The sequence below is a fragment of the Ciconia boyciana genome, chromosome 29 (genome assembly GCF_034638445.1).
Source record: "Ciconia boyciana chromosome 29, ASM3463844v1, whole genome shotgun sequence".
NCBI classification, from domain to species: Eukaryota; Metazoa; Chordata; class Aves; order Ciconiiformes; family Ciconiidae; genus Ciconia; species Ciconia boyciana.
Window position 1 is genome coordinate 1,313,015 of NC_132962.1, and position 14,375 is coordinate 1,327,389.

General features: G+C 53.9%; 3 protein-coding genes across 7 annotated transcripts in view; 2 read left to right on the forward strand and 1 right to left on the reverse strand.

Moving 5' to 3' along the window:
* The window catches only part of ZNF692 (zinc finger protein 692), a 60,139-nt gene that overhangs the window by 6,496 nt on the left and 39,268 nt on the right, over nt 1-14,375 (forward strand). For 2 of the 3 annotated variants that reach the window (XM_072847918.1, XM_072847923.1), the window contains exon 2: nt 13,734-13,849. The gene's annotated coding sequence lies outside the window, so the exon portion shown is untranslated. Of the gene's footprint in view, nt 1-13,428; nt 13,452-13,733; nt 13,850-14,375 lie in introns of those variants that run through there. The other variant, XM_072847919.1, reaches the window with a different exon arrangement.
* Nucleotides 3,937-6,345, reverse strand: LOC140644868 (killer cell lectin-like receptor subfamily B member 1B allele C). 3 transcript variants are annotated; one of them, XM_072848033.1, is made up of 6 exons: nt 6,024-6,345; nt 5,397-5,468; nt 5,153-5,284; nt 4,843-4,997; nt 4,445-4,560; nt 3,937-4,346 (listed from the first exon to the last, which is right to left on the reverse strand). In XM_072848033.1, exons 1-6 carry the CDS (start codon nt 6,097-6,099, stop codon nt 4,223-4,225), a joined length of 675 nt encoding a protein of 224 aa, XP_072704134.1. In that variant the 5' UTR covers nt 6,100-6,345; the 3' UTR covers nt 3,937-4,222. The 3 variants fall into 3 exon arrangements, with proteins under 3 accessions (XP_072704134.1, XP_072704133.1, XP_072704132.1); XM_072848032.1 differs by having other exon boundaries at nt 5,397-5,528; XM_072848031.1 differs by having other exon boundaries at nt 5,397-6,345.
* On the forward strand, nt 12,198-14,071 carry LOC140644792 (killer cell lectin-like receptor subfamily B member 1B allele B). The gene is made up of 5 exons (XM_072847856.1): nt 12,198-12,273; nt 12,830-12,901; nt 13,297-13,451; nt 13,734-13,849; nt 13,948-14,071. The coding sequence occupies exons 1-5, from the start codon at nt 12,198-12,200 to the stop codon at nt 14,069-14,071; spliced, it is 543 nt and encodes a 180-aa protein (XP_072703957.1).

The window sequence follows — 14,375 nt, forward strand, 5'->3', positions numbered from 1 at the left end:
TGTCAAAATATCATCCACATATTGCAAAAGGATAACATTTCCTGGAGGCCTTTCCCAGATGTCTAATTCTTTAGCCAATTGATTTCCAAAAATTGTGGGGCTATTCTTAAATCCTTGAGATAACACTGTCCAGGTTAGTTCGGTTTTCCGTCCTGAATCAGGGTTTTCCCATTCAAAGGCAAATAAGTTGCGGCTTTCAGGGGCCAAGGTGAGGCAAAAGAATGCATCTTTCAGGTCTAGTACTGTGAACCATTCATAGGTTTCTTTTAAACTGGTCAATAAAGTGTATGGGTTTGGCACTACCGGGTGCAAATCTTCAACTATCCGATTTATTGCCCGTAGGTCTTGTACCAATAGGTAGGTTTTGCCATCAGACTTTTTGACAGGCAGAATGGGAGCATTATACTCTGAGGAGCATTCAGTCAATAAATCGAAATTTATAAATTCTTCTATAATACTTTTCACTCCTCATCTGTCTTCCAATTTCAAAGGATATTGTTTTACCCTAATGGGTCGTGCTCCTTCTTTGAGTTTAACAACAACCAATTCCGCATTTTTAGCTTTTCCAGCTATTCCCGAGGCCCGTACTCCTGGGTATACCTGGTCTTTTATTTTCTGCATAATTTCTTCTTCTCTAACTTGGGGTTCAGTGAGAGCCAAACTTAAAATTTCAATGTGGTTTTCTTCTGGTATTTTAAATTCGATTTCCCCATCTTTAAATCTTATTTTGGCATTCAATTGTTCTAATAAGTCCCTTCCCAAGAGTGGTCTAGGAGCTTCAGGCAGGTAGAGGAATTTATGAATCCCTACACTTTTCCCAATTTTAAATTTCAATGGTCTTAGGAAGAAAGCCCTCTCAACCCGCCCTGTTGCTCCCACAATGTTAACAGTTTGTCTACTCACGGGCAATAAAGTCTGATTTACTACTGAAAATGTGGCACCTGTATCTATTAAAAATTCTACAGGTCTTTCTTCTTTCCCTAGCTGAATTTTTACCAAGGGTTCCGCTGGGGAAGATTCCCCTGGTCCCCGTCAATTTTCTTCCATGTTGGCTACTGTCACCGATTTGTCCAGTCTCGGGCAATCTTTTTTCTAATGCCCCAGTTGTTTACAATAAGCGCATTGATCTTTCAAGAGGGGTTGATTTCCTCTATTCCCTCCAGGTGGGGCACTTGCACCACTTCTCATAACTCTTCTTCCCTCATTGGTGTTGCTCCGACGGGGTGTCTGACCTGCGGTACGCAAAGCAGCTACTGTAGCATTAGCAATTGTTTTACCCCTTTGTTTTCCCTTTTGACTATCTCTATTCCGATACACTTGCCAAACAGTTTCCAATAACCTTTCCAAGTCCCTTGCATCTGCCCCTTGCACTTTCTGTAATTGCCTTCTAATATCATCAACCGACAGTCCCAAAACCAGAAATATTAGCTGACTTTTACCTTCTTGGGAGGTAGGGTCTAAAGGAGTATATTTCTGCATTCCTTCCTTTAGCCGATTGAAAAAGTCAGTAGGCGACTCCTTTTTATCTTGTTTTATCTCATACGATTTTGACCAATTTACTGATTTTGGGACAGCATTTCTTATTCCATATGCAATCCATTCCCTGTACCACACTGGTAAATTCCTGGTTCCCAGCTGGTTAGGGTCCCAGCCGGGATTGGTAATTGGAACATGATTATCCACTGTTCCCGGCAGAGTCCCAGCCAGCACCAGAGCCTGTACCTGAGTTCTAGCTGCTCTCACAACCATCTGCTTTTCCAATTCACTAAACACTGCATCCAACATCGCATCCACATCCTCCTAGTCAGGGTCCTGGGATTTCACAATCAATTCAAGTCCTTTAGCAACCTTTTCGGGGTCATCCCGATAATTCCCGGCAATAACCCGCCAGCTGTCCAAGTCTGCTAAAGTGAAAGGTACTTTAATTCTAACAGGTCCTCCCGCTCCCATTGCTGGTCTCAAGGGAGCCTGTATTGCAGGTCCCACTTTGCTCTGGGTCCTGGTGGTTATGGGAGAAAACCCAATATCTGTTTCCTCTCTCTCTCTCTCATCTCCGGCTCTTCTCTCCCAACAGCGCCTGCATCTCCTTCTCTATCACCTTCCCTTTCTGGCAGAGGCAAATAATCCTCTAACCTTTCATTCTGTGAACCAACTTTCAAACATCTTTGTCCAATGCTACATGCCGAGCAACACCTTTTCAATATCCCATTTTGCTTATTTCTCTCCTTTTCTATCACCGAGACCATAGGGTCCTGGGGCGCCAAATTAATTCCGCACTCTTTCTGCCACTCAGGATGGTTCCGCAAAGTGAAAAACATATCTGCATAAACCACCTCATCCCATTTTCCTTCTTGCCGCAAAAATAACATGAGTTGCAACGAAGTATTATACTTCAAAGTTCCATTCAAAGGCCATTTTTCTCCATCCTCTAACTTGTATAAAGGCCACCACAGATTACAATATTTTATCAAAGTTTTACAATTCACACTCCCTCCAGGTGGTTCGCCAATATCTTTCCAGTGAGCCATAATGCAGCCCAAAGGACTCTTCTTCAAAATTCCACCTTGCTGGTTCCCTATTCTAAATTTATATAACACAAGGACAAAAACAAAAACTGGAACACAAACACTTACACATAACAACTACTATCCCCAGATAGTAAATGTCGACATAGAGTAATCAGAGATTTTCAAATACGCGTATGCCAGACATATACGTATATCACATACGCATATGTAAATCAAAATCAGATACAAATGCACAAACGACCGACCGTACTAACCAAATGATCAATACAAATCACGCAGCATACCAACCAAACGGCCAGTACGAATCGTACATGCAATTTGTATGCCACCCGGCGAGGTTCTCACGAACTGCGACTTATGAGTAGCTTCAAATGACCGGTCCCAAAACTCAAAAAGAATGCCTTTCTTACCAGTGGTCCTTGTCTATCCCCGCATGGATCCGCTGAATCGGGGAGTCCCTCCAGAGAAGTCTCCAGGGCCGGCCAAGGGAGTCTCCGACTCAGGGGCTCCTGCAGCCAGACAGAGAGGGTCCCATCTGGGGTGCCAAAGCTGAAGCAAAATTCGTGGAGACTACCCTTTAAAATCTGAATCTCCCAGCAGGCGAATCGGAGTTTCAGAGTGTTCCCAAAATAAAACTCAATAGCAACAGAGTTACTATGAAGCAGGCATCCTTTATTACAGCACTGGGCAGCACTGGGGATCGCTCCACCATAAGTGCTCCGACAGACAAGCAAAGTCACAGAGATTATATATTGCAAAGTCATACATATTCATAAGATTAATTTATAGAAACATGAGATTTCTTGGAACTCATTAATATACGTAAGTGTCTCTGACGCATGCGTACTTAAGTCCTTAGGTGGTCTTTAGGGATCCTCTGGTGGTCGTTGGAGGAAGTCGGAAGTCTTCATCACTCTGGCCGCTGACTGAACTTTGTCTTTACGCATGCTCAGTCCATTTTTGTCTTGCTCATACCCTCCTTGCATACCCAAAACCAGTTGGTTCTTGTGTAGCTTCTCCTTATCAGCCCTTTCCAAGGACACAGGGCCTGAAGAATTCCTTTTTCTCTATCTACATTGCAACTATCTCAGCTAACCAAGGATTTAACACAGGCAAAGCATTCTTACTGTAATGATTATTGTTAGGAGGGGGGAAAGACCATATGTAGGTTTCCTTCAAATAAAGAATGCTCGTTAGCAATTCTGCTATCTAAGCTTCCTTACTTAAGGCCAACAATACTGACAGGCTAGGCTAAATTATCTGTGAAAGGGAAACTAAAAGGAAACATACCTTAGAGTTGAGCAACCAAGATATTTACAACATTTATTTTTTTGTCTTTGGGGATTTTAACTCTTTTCAGTTATAAACATCCTTCACGAAGCTGCTGGAGGATCTGGAGTTGTAGGAATTGTTTTTCACCCCATGACGACTCTTTTTTTTCCTCCTCTGAGCATCCGTTGATGGTGATTTTTTGGGTGTAATTGAGGATTTCAATGCTTTTGACCGGTGTCTTCACCGCTGGTGGTTTCTCCCCATGGCTTGTTCTGACCCCAGATACCTTCAGCCCCCCCTACCCCGCAGCTCCCTTATTATATACAAATTAGCATGCAAATGAGGGGCCAGCTCCCCGCCCGCTGTTGGCCCATTATGAGAGGATGGGGAAGGGGAGGGTGATGCCCCAGCCCCGCTCTGGCTCAGAGCTGGGTGGCCTCTTTCTGGCAGATCCACTGCAATGCTGAGCTGCAGTTGTCAGAGCTGATCCTGTCCTCCCTCAGCATCCCGCAGCTTCTGCCTTTATCCCCGGGGCTCAGCTGGAACCTGCGGGTGCAGGAGGGAGCCCGTGTCATGGCACGAGGGTCCCTCGGGTGACGGTGGAGGTGCCCATCCCAACACCCATCCCTCCCCAAAGCGCTCACCGGCTCTGGTCCAGGCGGGAGCCGTTCAGCCAGGTCCAGCCCTTCCCGGCAGAGGGGATGGAGAGGCCGATCCAGAAGTAGCGGCTGGGTTTCTGTAGGATTTCCTTTATGAAACGCTGTAACGGCAGAGCAGGCAGGTGGTGATGCTGATGTGCCACAGATCGCCATCCCAAAACAGGCTCCAGCCTGGCCCTGCACAGCCCCCACCCCAGGACCGAGCCCCACCAGTGTCCCCCACGCTCTTGACGCTGGCAAAGGCACCGTGGAGGCTTGGGCACAGGGGTGGGTGCTCACCCCAGATTTCTGGACAAGCCCCCAACCCTTCCCCAGGTGCCACCAGCCCCTCGGCTGCAGTCCTGGGACCCGTCCCACATCCCTGATGCCATCGGTCCCTTTACCAGCTCCTCCTGGTCCCCCGGCATCAGCAGCTCGGCACCCCGATTCACACAGTCCTGCTTGCTCTGGTCCCAAGGGTTCATCTCATGGGCAACCCAGTAGCACTTGGTCCCATGCAGCGTCCAGCCCATGGGGCAGAGCTTGCACCCCTCACCCTCTGCAGACAGACAGACGGACAGCGCCACGCTAAGGCACCCCAGGGGAGCCTTGCATCAGCTGGGGTGGGGACAGCACGGTTTGGCCAGAGGGATGTTCCGTCATGGCTTATTGGGGGGGTCCCTGTTGAGGGGACCCCATGAGGGGGTGGGTTACCTTGCAGGGCGCACAGGCTCTTCCTCAGCCCCAGGTAGATGGATCCCACATTGGCACAACTCCATCCCAGTGACACATTCCTGCACCCCACGGTCCCCTCGAGCTGTCCCCTCTCGACCACCAGCCAAGACACTGGGAGAGACAGAGGCTGAGCCCAGTCAGGGCATCCTCCCTCGGGGACGGAGGGGGCACCCACGCCCTACCAACCCCCCCAAAAAAAAAAAGCCCGTGGGGCCCAACTTACCGCACACCACGAGGGACAGCACCAGGGCGGCCGTCAGGGCCCCGAGGACGAAGCGGGGATGGTGGGGGGCTCCTGCGAGGACACGCGCCCACCACGGGTCAAAACCCCCCTGGGGGTCTTGTACACCGGATCCTGTGGTCAGGGGAAGGGGTATGAAAAAAAGGGGGGGGCTCGAGAGCTTCTGTGTGTCTCCCACCCATCCCCAGAGAGCCCAAAGCAGGGTGTCCTGGGGCAAAGCACCTTGGTGAGACCCCCCAAAACCCTGCAGACCCCCCTGCACAAAGGGGTGACCCCAGTAAGAGACCAGCAGCAGAAGCTGGGTGTCCCCAAAGATCCCTCTGCTCCCCCTTTTGGGGTCACAGCTGAGACCCATAGCTTGGCGGAGACAGGACGGCAGCCAGCCCGCGGTGTCTGACGAGCCACAGCCTCAAGAAAAGCCCCCCCAGACCCTCCTCCCTCACGCCGTGCCTCAGTTTCCCCAGCTTGAGCAGCTCTTGGGGACCCAGCAAGCAGCATCACCCCACTTCTCCCCCTTCTCAACTCACACCGGTCATCACCACCCCATATTTCCTCTCTCCCCCCCCACAAATTTTTAGGGGAGGGACCAGCAGACACGACCCCCAATACCTGCATCCTGGAGGGGACCCGGGCTCCCCGCAGCACCCCGCTTGCCCAAGACCATGTAGCCATCCTCATCCTCCATGCCGCGGAAGAGCCGGGAGGGCACGGGGCTGGGCACACGGAGGAGGGGACAGGAAACCAAAGCACGGGTGACCGCTCGGGCTCGTGCTGTCGAGGTGTGAACTGGCAACGGGGCCTGAGCTTCCTGCCACGGCTAAAGACAGCAGCCCTGGGGACAGCAGCCCTGACGCCCAGGTGAGGGGCACGGGGGGGTCCATGGGGCACAGGGGGCTTTCTCTCCAGAGAAAGGAAAACCGGGGTAGGGGGCTGTTCCCCACAGGGGAAAGGACGAGGAGCTGTGGCACAAGCTAGGGCAGGAGGAATTTGAGGCACATCAGGAACCCATGGGTCCCCACTTCTCCTGCCTCCTCATTAGCAGCTAGTTCATTAGCCTAATGAAGCACTAGTTTATCAGCTCCTGCCCTTGCTTTTCTTTCATCCTTTGCCACTCACTGGCAAGTGCCTCCACTCAGCAGGCTGCAAGGCTGCCTGCGTCCTTCCTCCCAGCCCTTCCAGGACTTAATGGCATTTACTTTATTAGCTCCAATAGGGAAAACAACCCCAAATCCATTTTGGTGAGGAGAGGAGGGGACACCAGGGGACGAGAGGAGAGCCTCTGCCCATGGCAGAAGCCTCAAAAATAGGGTCTCCCCAGCTCAGGAAGAACTAGCCCAAGAAACAGCATTGTGCATTGACAGTGAAACCCTGCTTGTCAGCCAGGTCTCGGTCTCTCCGTGGACAACCTGAGACCCATGCTTCAGCTTTTTCCACAGCAGCGAGGGGTTAAAAATGAAGCGGGGGAGATCACCTGGGTGTAAAAAGGGAGCCAGGGCAGAGCTGTGAAGGCAGATTTTAAAACAAGTTTTCCTAGAAACAGAACTAGAAATAATGACTTTGTTCTGCGCTGTATAATCAGCTGATCCACTGCTGATGTGGCAAGGAAATATATTTACAAGGGCTGTAGCCAAGAGCAGGCTTCAAGCCCCATGGTGAAGTCACCTTTGGGGAAGAATAATGGAGAAAACGATTAAAAAAAGAACCAAGAAGGGGAAGTCCCCCACTGGTGACCAGTGGAGAAGAGAAATGATGCAGCTTCATCATGCAGTGCGTGATGTTAGTGCATTGATAATACAGGCACCTCTCGCCAGCCCAGCGCCAAGGAGACACTTGCCTTTCTGGGCTGCCAGCGCACATTGCCAGCTCATGGCCAGTTTTTCACCCCCCAGGTCCTGCTCGGCAGTGCTGCGCTCCATCCCTTCATCCCCCAGCCTGTACTGATACCAGGGGTTGCCCAGTATCAGTACAGACCTTGCACTTGGCCTTGTTGAACCTCCGGAGGTTCACGTGGGCCCCAGCCAAGCACCTTCCCCATGGTGGGGACCCACAGCTTCACCTCTTCCACCAGTGCAGAGTAATGTTGGGATGTTCTTGCCTCAACTGCTGGTCTGAGTTGCTCCTGGTCTCGGTGACAACTCACCGCTAGGTCTAGGGAGATGAACCTGCAGGAAGGGGAGATGTCAGGGATGCTGACGTGTGGCTGCCTGGATTGGGACCTTGGGTTGTGCATGGAGGGGGTTTCTTTCTACTTCTGGGACCAGCCCAGGAGTCATCTTGCTTCTCTCACAATCCACACATCCCTGCTTTTGCACTGTGCGATGGAGCTCGAGCAGCTGCTGCCAGATGAGATGGGTGCTGACACAGCTGGTGAGGGAGCCAACTAGGGAAGGTGCCCTGCTGGACCTCTTGTTCACAGAGAAGGACTTATGAGTGATGTGATGGTTGGAGGCCGTCTTGGGCATAGTGATCATGAAATGATAGAGTTTTTTGATTCTTGGAAAAGTGAGGAGGGGGGTCAGCAGAACTGCCACCTTAGAATTCTGGAGGGCAGACTTTGACCTGTTTAGGAGACTGGTCGACAGAGTCCCCTGGGAGGCAGCCCAAAAGGGCAAAGGAGTCCAGGAAGGCTGGACATTCTTTAAGGAGGAAGTCCTAAAGGCACAAGAGCAGGCTGTCCCCAGGTGCCGAAAGACGAGCCGGTGGGGAAGAAGACCGGTCTGGCTGACTAGAGAGCTCTGGCTCGAACTCAGAAAAAAGAGGAGAGTCTACGACCTCTGGAAGAAGGGGCAGGCAACTCAGGAGCACTGCAAAGGTGTAGCGAGGCTAGGCAGGGAGAAAATTAGAAGGGCCAAAGCTGAGCTAGAGCTCAATCTGGCTACTGCTGTAAAAGACAACAAAAAATACTTCTTCAAATACATTAGCAGCAAAAGGAGAGCTAAGGAGAATCTCCAGCCCCTAGTAGACGGGGGAGGGAACAGTGACCAAGGATGAGGAAAAGGCTGAGGTACTTAATGCCTTCTTTATCAGTCTTTAATAGCAGGGCCAATTGTTCTCTGGGTACCCAGCCCCCCGAGTCGGAAGATAGGGACGGGGACCAGAATGGAGCCCCCATAATCCAGGGGGAAATGGTTAGTGACCTGCTGCACCACTTAGACACTCACAAGTCTATGGGGCCTGATGAGAGCCACGCGAGAGTACTGAAGGAACTGGCAGAAGTGCTCACCAAGCCCCTTTCCATCATTTACCAGCAGTCCTGGCTCACTGGGGAGGTCCCAGTTGACTGGAGACTAGCGAATGTGACAGCCATCTACAAGAAGGGCCGGAAGGAGGACCCGGGGAACTGCAGGCCTGTCAGCCTGACCTCGGTGCCGGGGAAGCTGATGGAGCAGATCATCCTGAGTGCCATCACACAGCATGTAGAGGATAACCAAGGGATCAAGCCCAGCCAGCATGGGTTCAGGAAAGGCAGGTCCTGCTTGACCAACCTGATCTCCTTCTACGACAAGGTGACCTGCCTAGTAGATGAGGGAGAGGCTGTGGATGTTGTCTATCTAGACTTCAGTAAAGCTTTTGACACGGTTTCCCACAGCATTCTCCTGGAGAAACTGGCTGCTCATGGCTTGGACAGGTGTCCTCTTCGCTGGGTAAAGAACTGGCTGGATGGCCGGGCCCAAAGAGTGGTGGTGAATGGAGTTTACTGCAGTTGGCGGCCGGTCACAAGTGGTGTCCCCCAGGGCTCTGTGCTGGGGCCAGTTCTGTTTAATATCTTTATCAATGATCCGGACGAGGGGATCGAGTGCACCCTCAGTCAGTTTGCAGATGACACCAAGTTGGGTGGGAGTGTTGGTCTGCTGGAGGGGAGGAAGGCTCTGCAGAGGGACCCGGACAGCCTGGATCAATGGGCTGGGGCCAATTGTATGGGGTTCAACAAGACTCAGTGTTGGGTCCTGCACTTGGGCCACAACCACCCCATGGAACGCTACAGGCTTGGGGAAGAGTGGCTGGAAAGCTGCCCAGCAGAGAAGGACCTGGGGGTGCTGGTTGACAGCCAGCTGAATATGAGCCAGCAGTGTGCCCAGGTGGCCAAGAAGGCCAATGGCATCCTGGCTTGTATCAGAAATAGTGTGGCCAGCAGGACTAGGGCAGTGATCGTGCCCCTGTACTCAGCACTGGTGAGGCCACACCTCGAATACTGTGTTTGGTTTTGGGGCCCTCACTCCAAGAGAGACATTGAGGGGCTGGAGCGTGTCCAGAGAAGGGCAACGAAGCTGGGGCAGGGTCTGGAGCACAAGGCTGATGGGGAGCGGCTGAGGGACCTGGGGTTGTTCAGCCTGGAGAAAAGGAGGCTGAGGGGAGACCTCATCGCTCTCTACAACGACCTGAAAGGAGGTTGTAGAGAGGTGGGGGTCGGTCTCTTCTCCCAGGTAACAAGTGATAGGATGAGAGGAAATGGCCTCAAGTTGTGCCAGGGGAGGTTTAGACTGGATATTAGGAAATTTTACTTCACTGAAAGGGTTATCAAGCATTGGAAGAGGCTGCCCAGGGAAGTGGTGGAGTCGCCATCCCTGGAAGTATTTAAAAGACGTTTGGATGAGGTGCTTAGTCCACCACTACACCATGTCCCTTAGCAGTGAGTGTTAGGTTTACGGTTGGACTTCATGATCTTAAAGGTCTTTCCCAACCTGTGTGATTCTGTGATTCTGCTGACAGCTCGGCGGAGGTCCCTGGCCTGGTGCAGGGCAGGAGGAGTGAGTTGGCCCTTGTGTGGCACCCCAGAGAGTCACAGATGTTGATGCTACTTTTCTACTGATGTTTTTCAAAAAAACATTTTTAATAAAACATGGTAAACTAATAAACATGGTAAACATGTGTCGTGGTTTAGCCCCAGCTGGCAATTAAACCCCACACAGCCGCTCGCTCACTCCCCCCTGGTGGGATGGGGGACAGAATCAGAAGAGTAAAAGTGAGAAAACTCGAGGGCTGAGATAAAGACAGTTTAATAGGGAAAGGAAAAGCTGCGCACACAAGCAAAGCAAAGCAAGGCATTCCTTCACTGCTTCCCATGGGCAGGCAGGTGTTCAGCCATCTCCAGGAAAGCAGGGCTCCATCACGCGTAATGGTGGCTTGGGAAGACAAACGCCATCACTCCGAACGTCCCCCCCTTCCTTCTTCTTCCCCAGCTTTATATACTGAGCATGACGTCCTGTGGTATGGAATAGCCCTTTGGCCGGTTTGGATCAACTGTCTTGGCTGTGCCCCCTCCCAGCTTCTTCTGCACCTGGCAGAGCACGGGGAGCTGAGGAGTCCTTGACTGGTGCAGCAGCAACTAAAACATCTCTGTATTATCAACAGTGCTTTCAGCACCAATCCAAAACATAGCCCCATACCAGCCACTATAAAGAAAATTAACTCTATCTCAGCTGAAACCAGGACAACATGGTAAACATCCCTGCTTACAGATCTTGATGCTATTTTTGCTACTGATGTGTTTTTAAATGAAACATGGTAAACTGCCATGGGTGTCCCTTCTGTTCCGGAAGGCGCCTGCTCAGGGCAGCCCTGTCTGTTCCCCTCCTTGCCCCTGTGTGCGCTTCCCATCCCAGCTTCTGGAGCGTTGGGGTACACGTGTGTGACGTGGCGGCTGCCCCCCGGGGTCTTCTCCCTGGAGCCCTGGCAGCGTGGGGTGCTGGAGGCTGGAGGGGGATGGCTGGAGCTCTCTGCTGGAGCCCCTCACGGGGTGCTGGCTCTGCCCCATGCCCAGGCGAGTTCTGGGGCTCCCCCTGGGCCGTGCTCTGCTGAAAGCCACTGTCCCTCCCCATCACCCCTTGTTTTCCTGCGTACAGGGGCTCTCGGGGACCCCCCAAATCCTGCCCCCCTCAAGAAGGTGCTGCTGCAGGAGCCCCAGAAGCAGCTGAAAGCAGCCGTGGGCATTGGGGAGGAACCCGACAGGGATGGTGGGTGAACAAAGCTCGCTGTGTCCCCTTGCGAGTGCAGTGCTGGTGTGGCGGCAGTGCGGGAGGGCCCCTTCCCAGTGCTCCCAGTCCCTCCATCCTCGAGCGTGCCAGTTAGGGGTTCAGATGGCAGCAGGGATGGAGAGGAGGGCTGTTGGGGCAGTCCTACCTCATCTTTCTTGGGCTAGTTCTTCCTGAGCTGGGGAGACCCTATTTTTGAGGCTTCTGCCATGGGCAGAGGCTCTCCTCTCGTCCCCTGGTGTCCCCTCCTCTCCTCACCAAAATGGATTTGGGGTTGTTTTCCCTATTGGAGCTAATAAAGTAAATGCCATTAAGTCCTGGAAGGGCTGGGAGGAAGGACGCAGGCAGCCTTGCAGCCTGCTGAGTGGAGGCACTTGCCAGTGAGTGGCAAAGGATGAAAGAAAAGCAAGGGCAGGAGCTGATAAACTAGTGCTTCATTAGGCTAATGAACTAGCTGCTAATGAGGAGGCAGGAGAAGTGGGGACCCATGGGTTCCTGATGTGCCTCAAATTCCTCCTGCCCTAGCTTGTGCCACAGCTCCTCGTCCTTTCCCCCGTGGGGAACAGCCCCCTACCCCGCTTTTCCTTTCTCTGGAGAGAAAGCCCCCTGTGCCCCATGGACCCCGCCGTGCCCCTCACCTGGGCGTCAGGGCTGCTGTCCCCAGGGCTGCTGTCTTTAGCCGTGGCAGGAAGCTCAGGCCCCGTTGCCAGTTCACACCTCGACAGCACGAGCCCGAGCGGTCACCCGTGCTTTGGTTTCCTGTCCCCTCCTCCGTGTGCCCAGCCCCGTGCCCTCCCGGCTCTTCCGCGGCATGGAGGATGAGGATGGCTACATGGTCTTGGGCAAGCGGGGTGCTGCGGGGAGCCCGGGTCCCCTCCAGGATGCAGGTATTGGGGGTCGTGTCTGCTGGTCCCTCCCCTAAAAATTGGGGGGGGGGGGAGAGAGGAAATATGGGGTGGTGATGACCGGTGTGAGTTGAGAAGGGGGAGAAGTGGGGTGATGCTGCTTGCTGGGTCCCCAAGAGCTGCTCAAGCTGGGGAAACTGAGGCACGGCGTGAGGGAGGAGGGTCTGGGGGGGCTTTTCTTGAGGCTGTGGCTCGTCAGACACCGCGGGCTGGCTGCCGTCCTGTCTCCGCCAAGCTATGGGTCTCAGCTGTGACCCCAAAAGGGGGAGCAGAGGGATCTTTGGGGACACCCAGCTTCTGCTGCTGGTCTCTTACTGGGGTCACCCCTTTGTGCAGGGGGGTCTGCAGGGTTTTGGGGGGTCTCACCAAGGTGCTTTGCCCCAGGACACCCTGCTTTGGGCTCTCTGGGGATGGGTGGGAGACACACAGAAGCTCTCGAGCCCCCCCCTTTTTTTCATACCCCTTCCCCTGACCACAGGATCTGGTGTACAAGACCCCCAGGGGGGTTTTGACCCGTGGTGGGCGCGTGTCCTCGCAGGAGCCCCCCACCATCCCCGCTTCGTCCTCGGGGTCCTGATGGCCACCCTGGTGCTGTCCCTCATGGTGTGCGGTGAGTTGGCCCCCACCGGCTTTTTTTGGGGGGGTGGGAGGGCGTGGGTGCCCCCTCCGTCCCCGAGGGAGGATGGCCCTGACTGGGCTCAGCCTCCATCTCTCCCAGTGTCTTGGCTGGTGGTCGAGAGGGGACAGCTCGAGGGGACCGTGGGGTGCGGGAATGCGTCACTGGGATGGAGTTGTGCCAATGTGGGATCCATCTACCTGGGGCTGAGGAAGAGCCTGTGCGCCCTGCAAGGTAACCCACCCCCTCATGGGGTCCCCTCAACAGGGACCCCCCCAATAAGCCATGACGGAACATCCCTCTGGCCAAACCATGCTGTCCCTACCCCAGCTGATGCAAGGCTCCCCTGGGGTGCCTTAGCGTGGCGCTGTCCGTCTGTCTGTCTGCAGAGGGTGAGGGGTGCAAGCTCTGCCCCATGGGCTGGACGCTGCATGGGACCAAGTGCTATTGGGTTGCCAATGAGATGAACCCTTGGGACCAGAGCAAGCAGGACTGTGTGAATCGGGGTGCCGAGCTGCTGATGCCGGGGGACCAGGAGGAGCTGGTAAAGGGACCGATGGCATCAGGGATGTGGGACGGGTCCCAGGACTGCAGCCGAGGGGCTGGTGGCACCTGGGGAAGGGTTGGGGGCTTGTCCAGAAATCTGGGGTGAGCACCCACCCCTGTGCCCAAGCCTCCACGGTGCCTTTGCCAGCGTCAAGAGCGTGGGGGACACTGGTGGGGCTCGGTCCTGGGGTGGGGGCTGTGCAGGGCCAGGCTGGAGCCTGTTTTGGGATGGCGATCTGTGGCACATCAGCATCACCACCTGCCTGCTCTGCCGTTACAGCGTTTCCTAAATGAAATCCTACAGAAACCCAGCCGCTACTTCTGGATCGGCCTCTCCATCCCCTCTGCCGGGAAGGGCTGGACCTGGCTGAACGGCTCCCGCCTGGACCAGAGCCGGTGAGCGCTTTGGGGAGGGATGGGTGTTGGGGTGGGCACCTCCACCGTCACCCGAGGGACCCTCGTGCCATGACACGGGCTCCCTCCTGCACCCGCAGGTTCCAGGTGAGCCCCGGGGATAAAGGCAGAAGCTGCGGGATGCTGAGGGAGGACAGGATCAGCTCTGACAACTGCAGCTCGGCATTGCAGTGGATCTGCCAGAAAGAGGCCACCCAGCTCTGAGCCAGAGCGGGGCCGGGGCATCACCCTCCCCTTCCTCATCCTCTCATAATGGGCCAACAGCGGGCGGGGAGCTGGCCCCTCATTTGCATGCTAATTTGTATATAATAAGGGAGCTGCGGGGTAGGGGGGGCTGAAGGTATCTGGGGTCAGAACAAGCCATGGGGAGAAACCACCAGCGGTGAAGACACCGGTCAAAAGCATTGAAATCCTCAATTACACCCAAAAAATCACCATCAACGGATGCTCAGAGGAGGAAAAAAAAGAGTCGTCATGGGGTGAAAAACAATTCCTACAACTCCAGATC

Bases quoted from the DNA above. Each gene is read 5' to 3' on its own strand.
- LOC140644868 (XM_072848031.1), bottom strand. From the start codon at position 5,769: ATGGGTCTCAGCTGTGACCCCAAAAGGGGGAGCAGAGGGATCTTTGGG. The intron at 5,285-5,396 runs GTAAGTTGGGCC...TGTCTCTCCCAG, and splicing joins GCTGTCCCTCGTGGTGTGCG to TGTCTTGGCTGGTGGTCGAG. The intron at 4,561-4,842 runs GTAAAGGGACCG...CTGCCGTTACAG, and splicing joins CGGGGGACCAGGAGGAGCTG to CGTTTCATAAAGGAAATCCT.
- LOC140644792 (XM_072847856.1), top strand. From the start codon at position 12,198: ATGGAGGATGAGGATGGCTACATGGTCTTGGGCAAGCGGGGTGCTGCG. The intron at 12,902-13,296 runs GTGAGTTGGCCC...GTCTGTCTGCAG, and splicing joins GCTGTCCCTCATGGTGTGCG to AGGGTGAGGGGTGCAAGCTC. The intron at 13,850-13,947 runs GTGAGCGCTTTG...CTGCACCCGCAG, and splicing joins TCCCGCCTGGACCAGAGCCG to GTTCCAGGTGAGCCCCGGGG.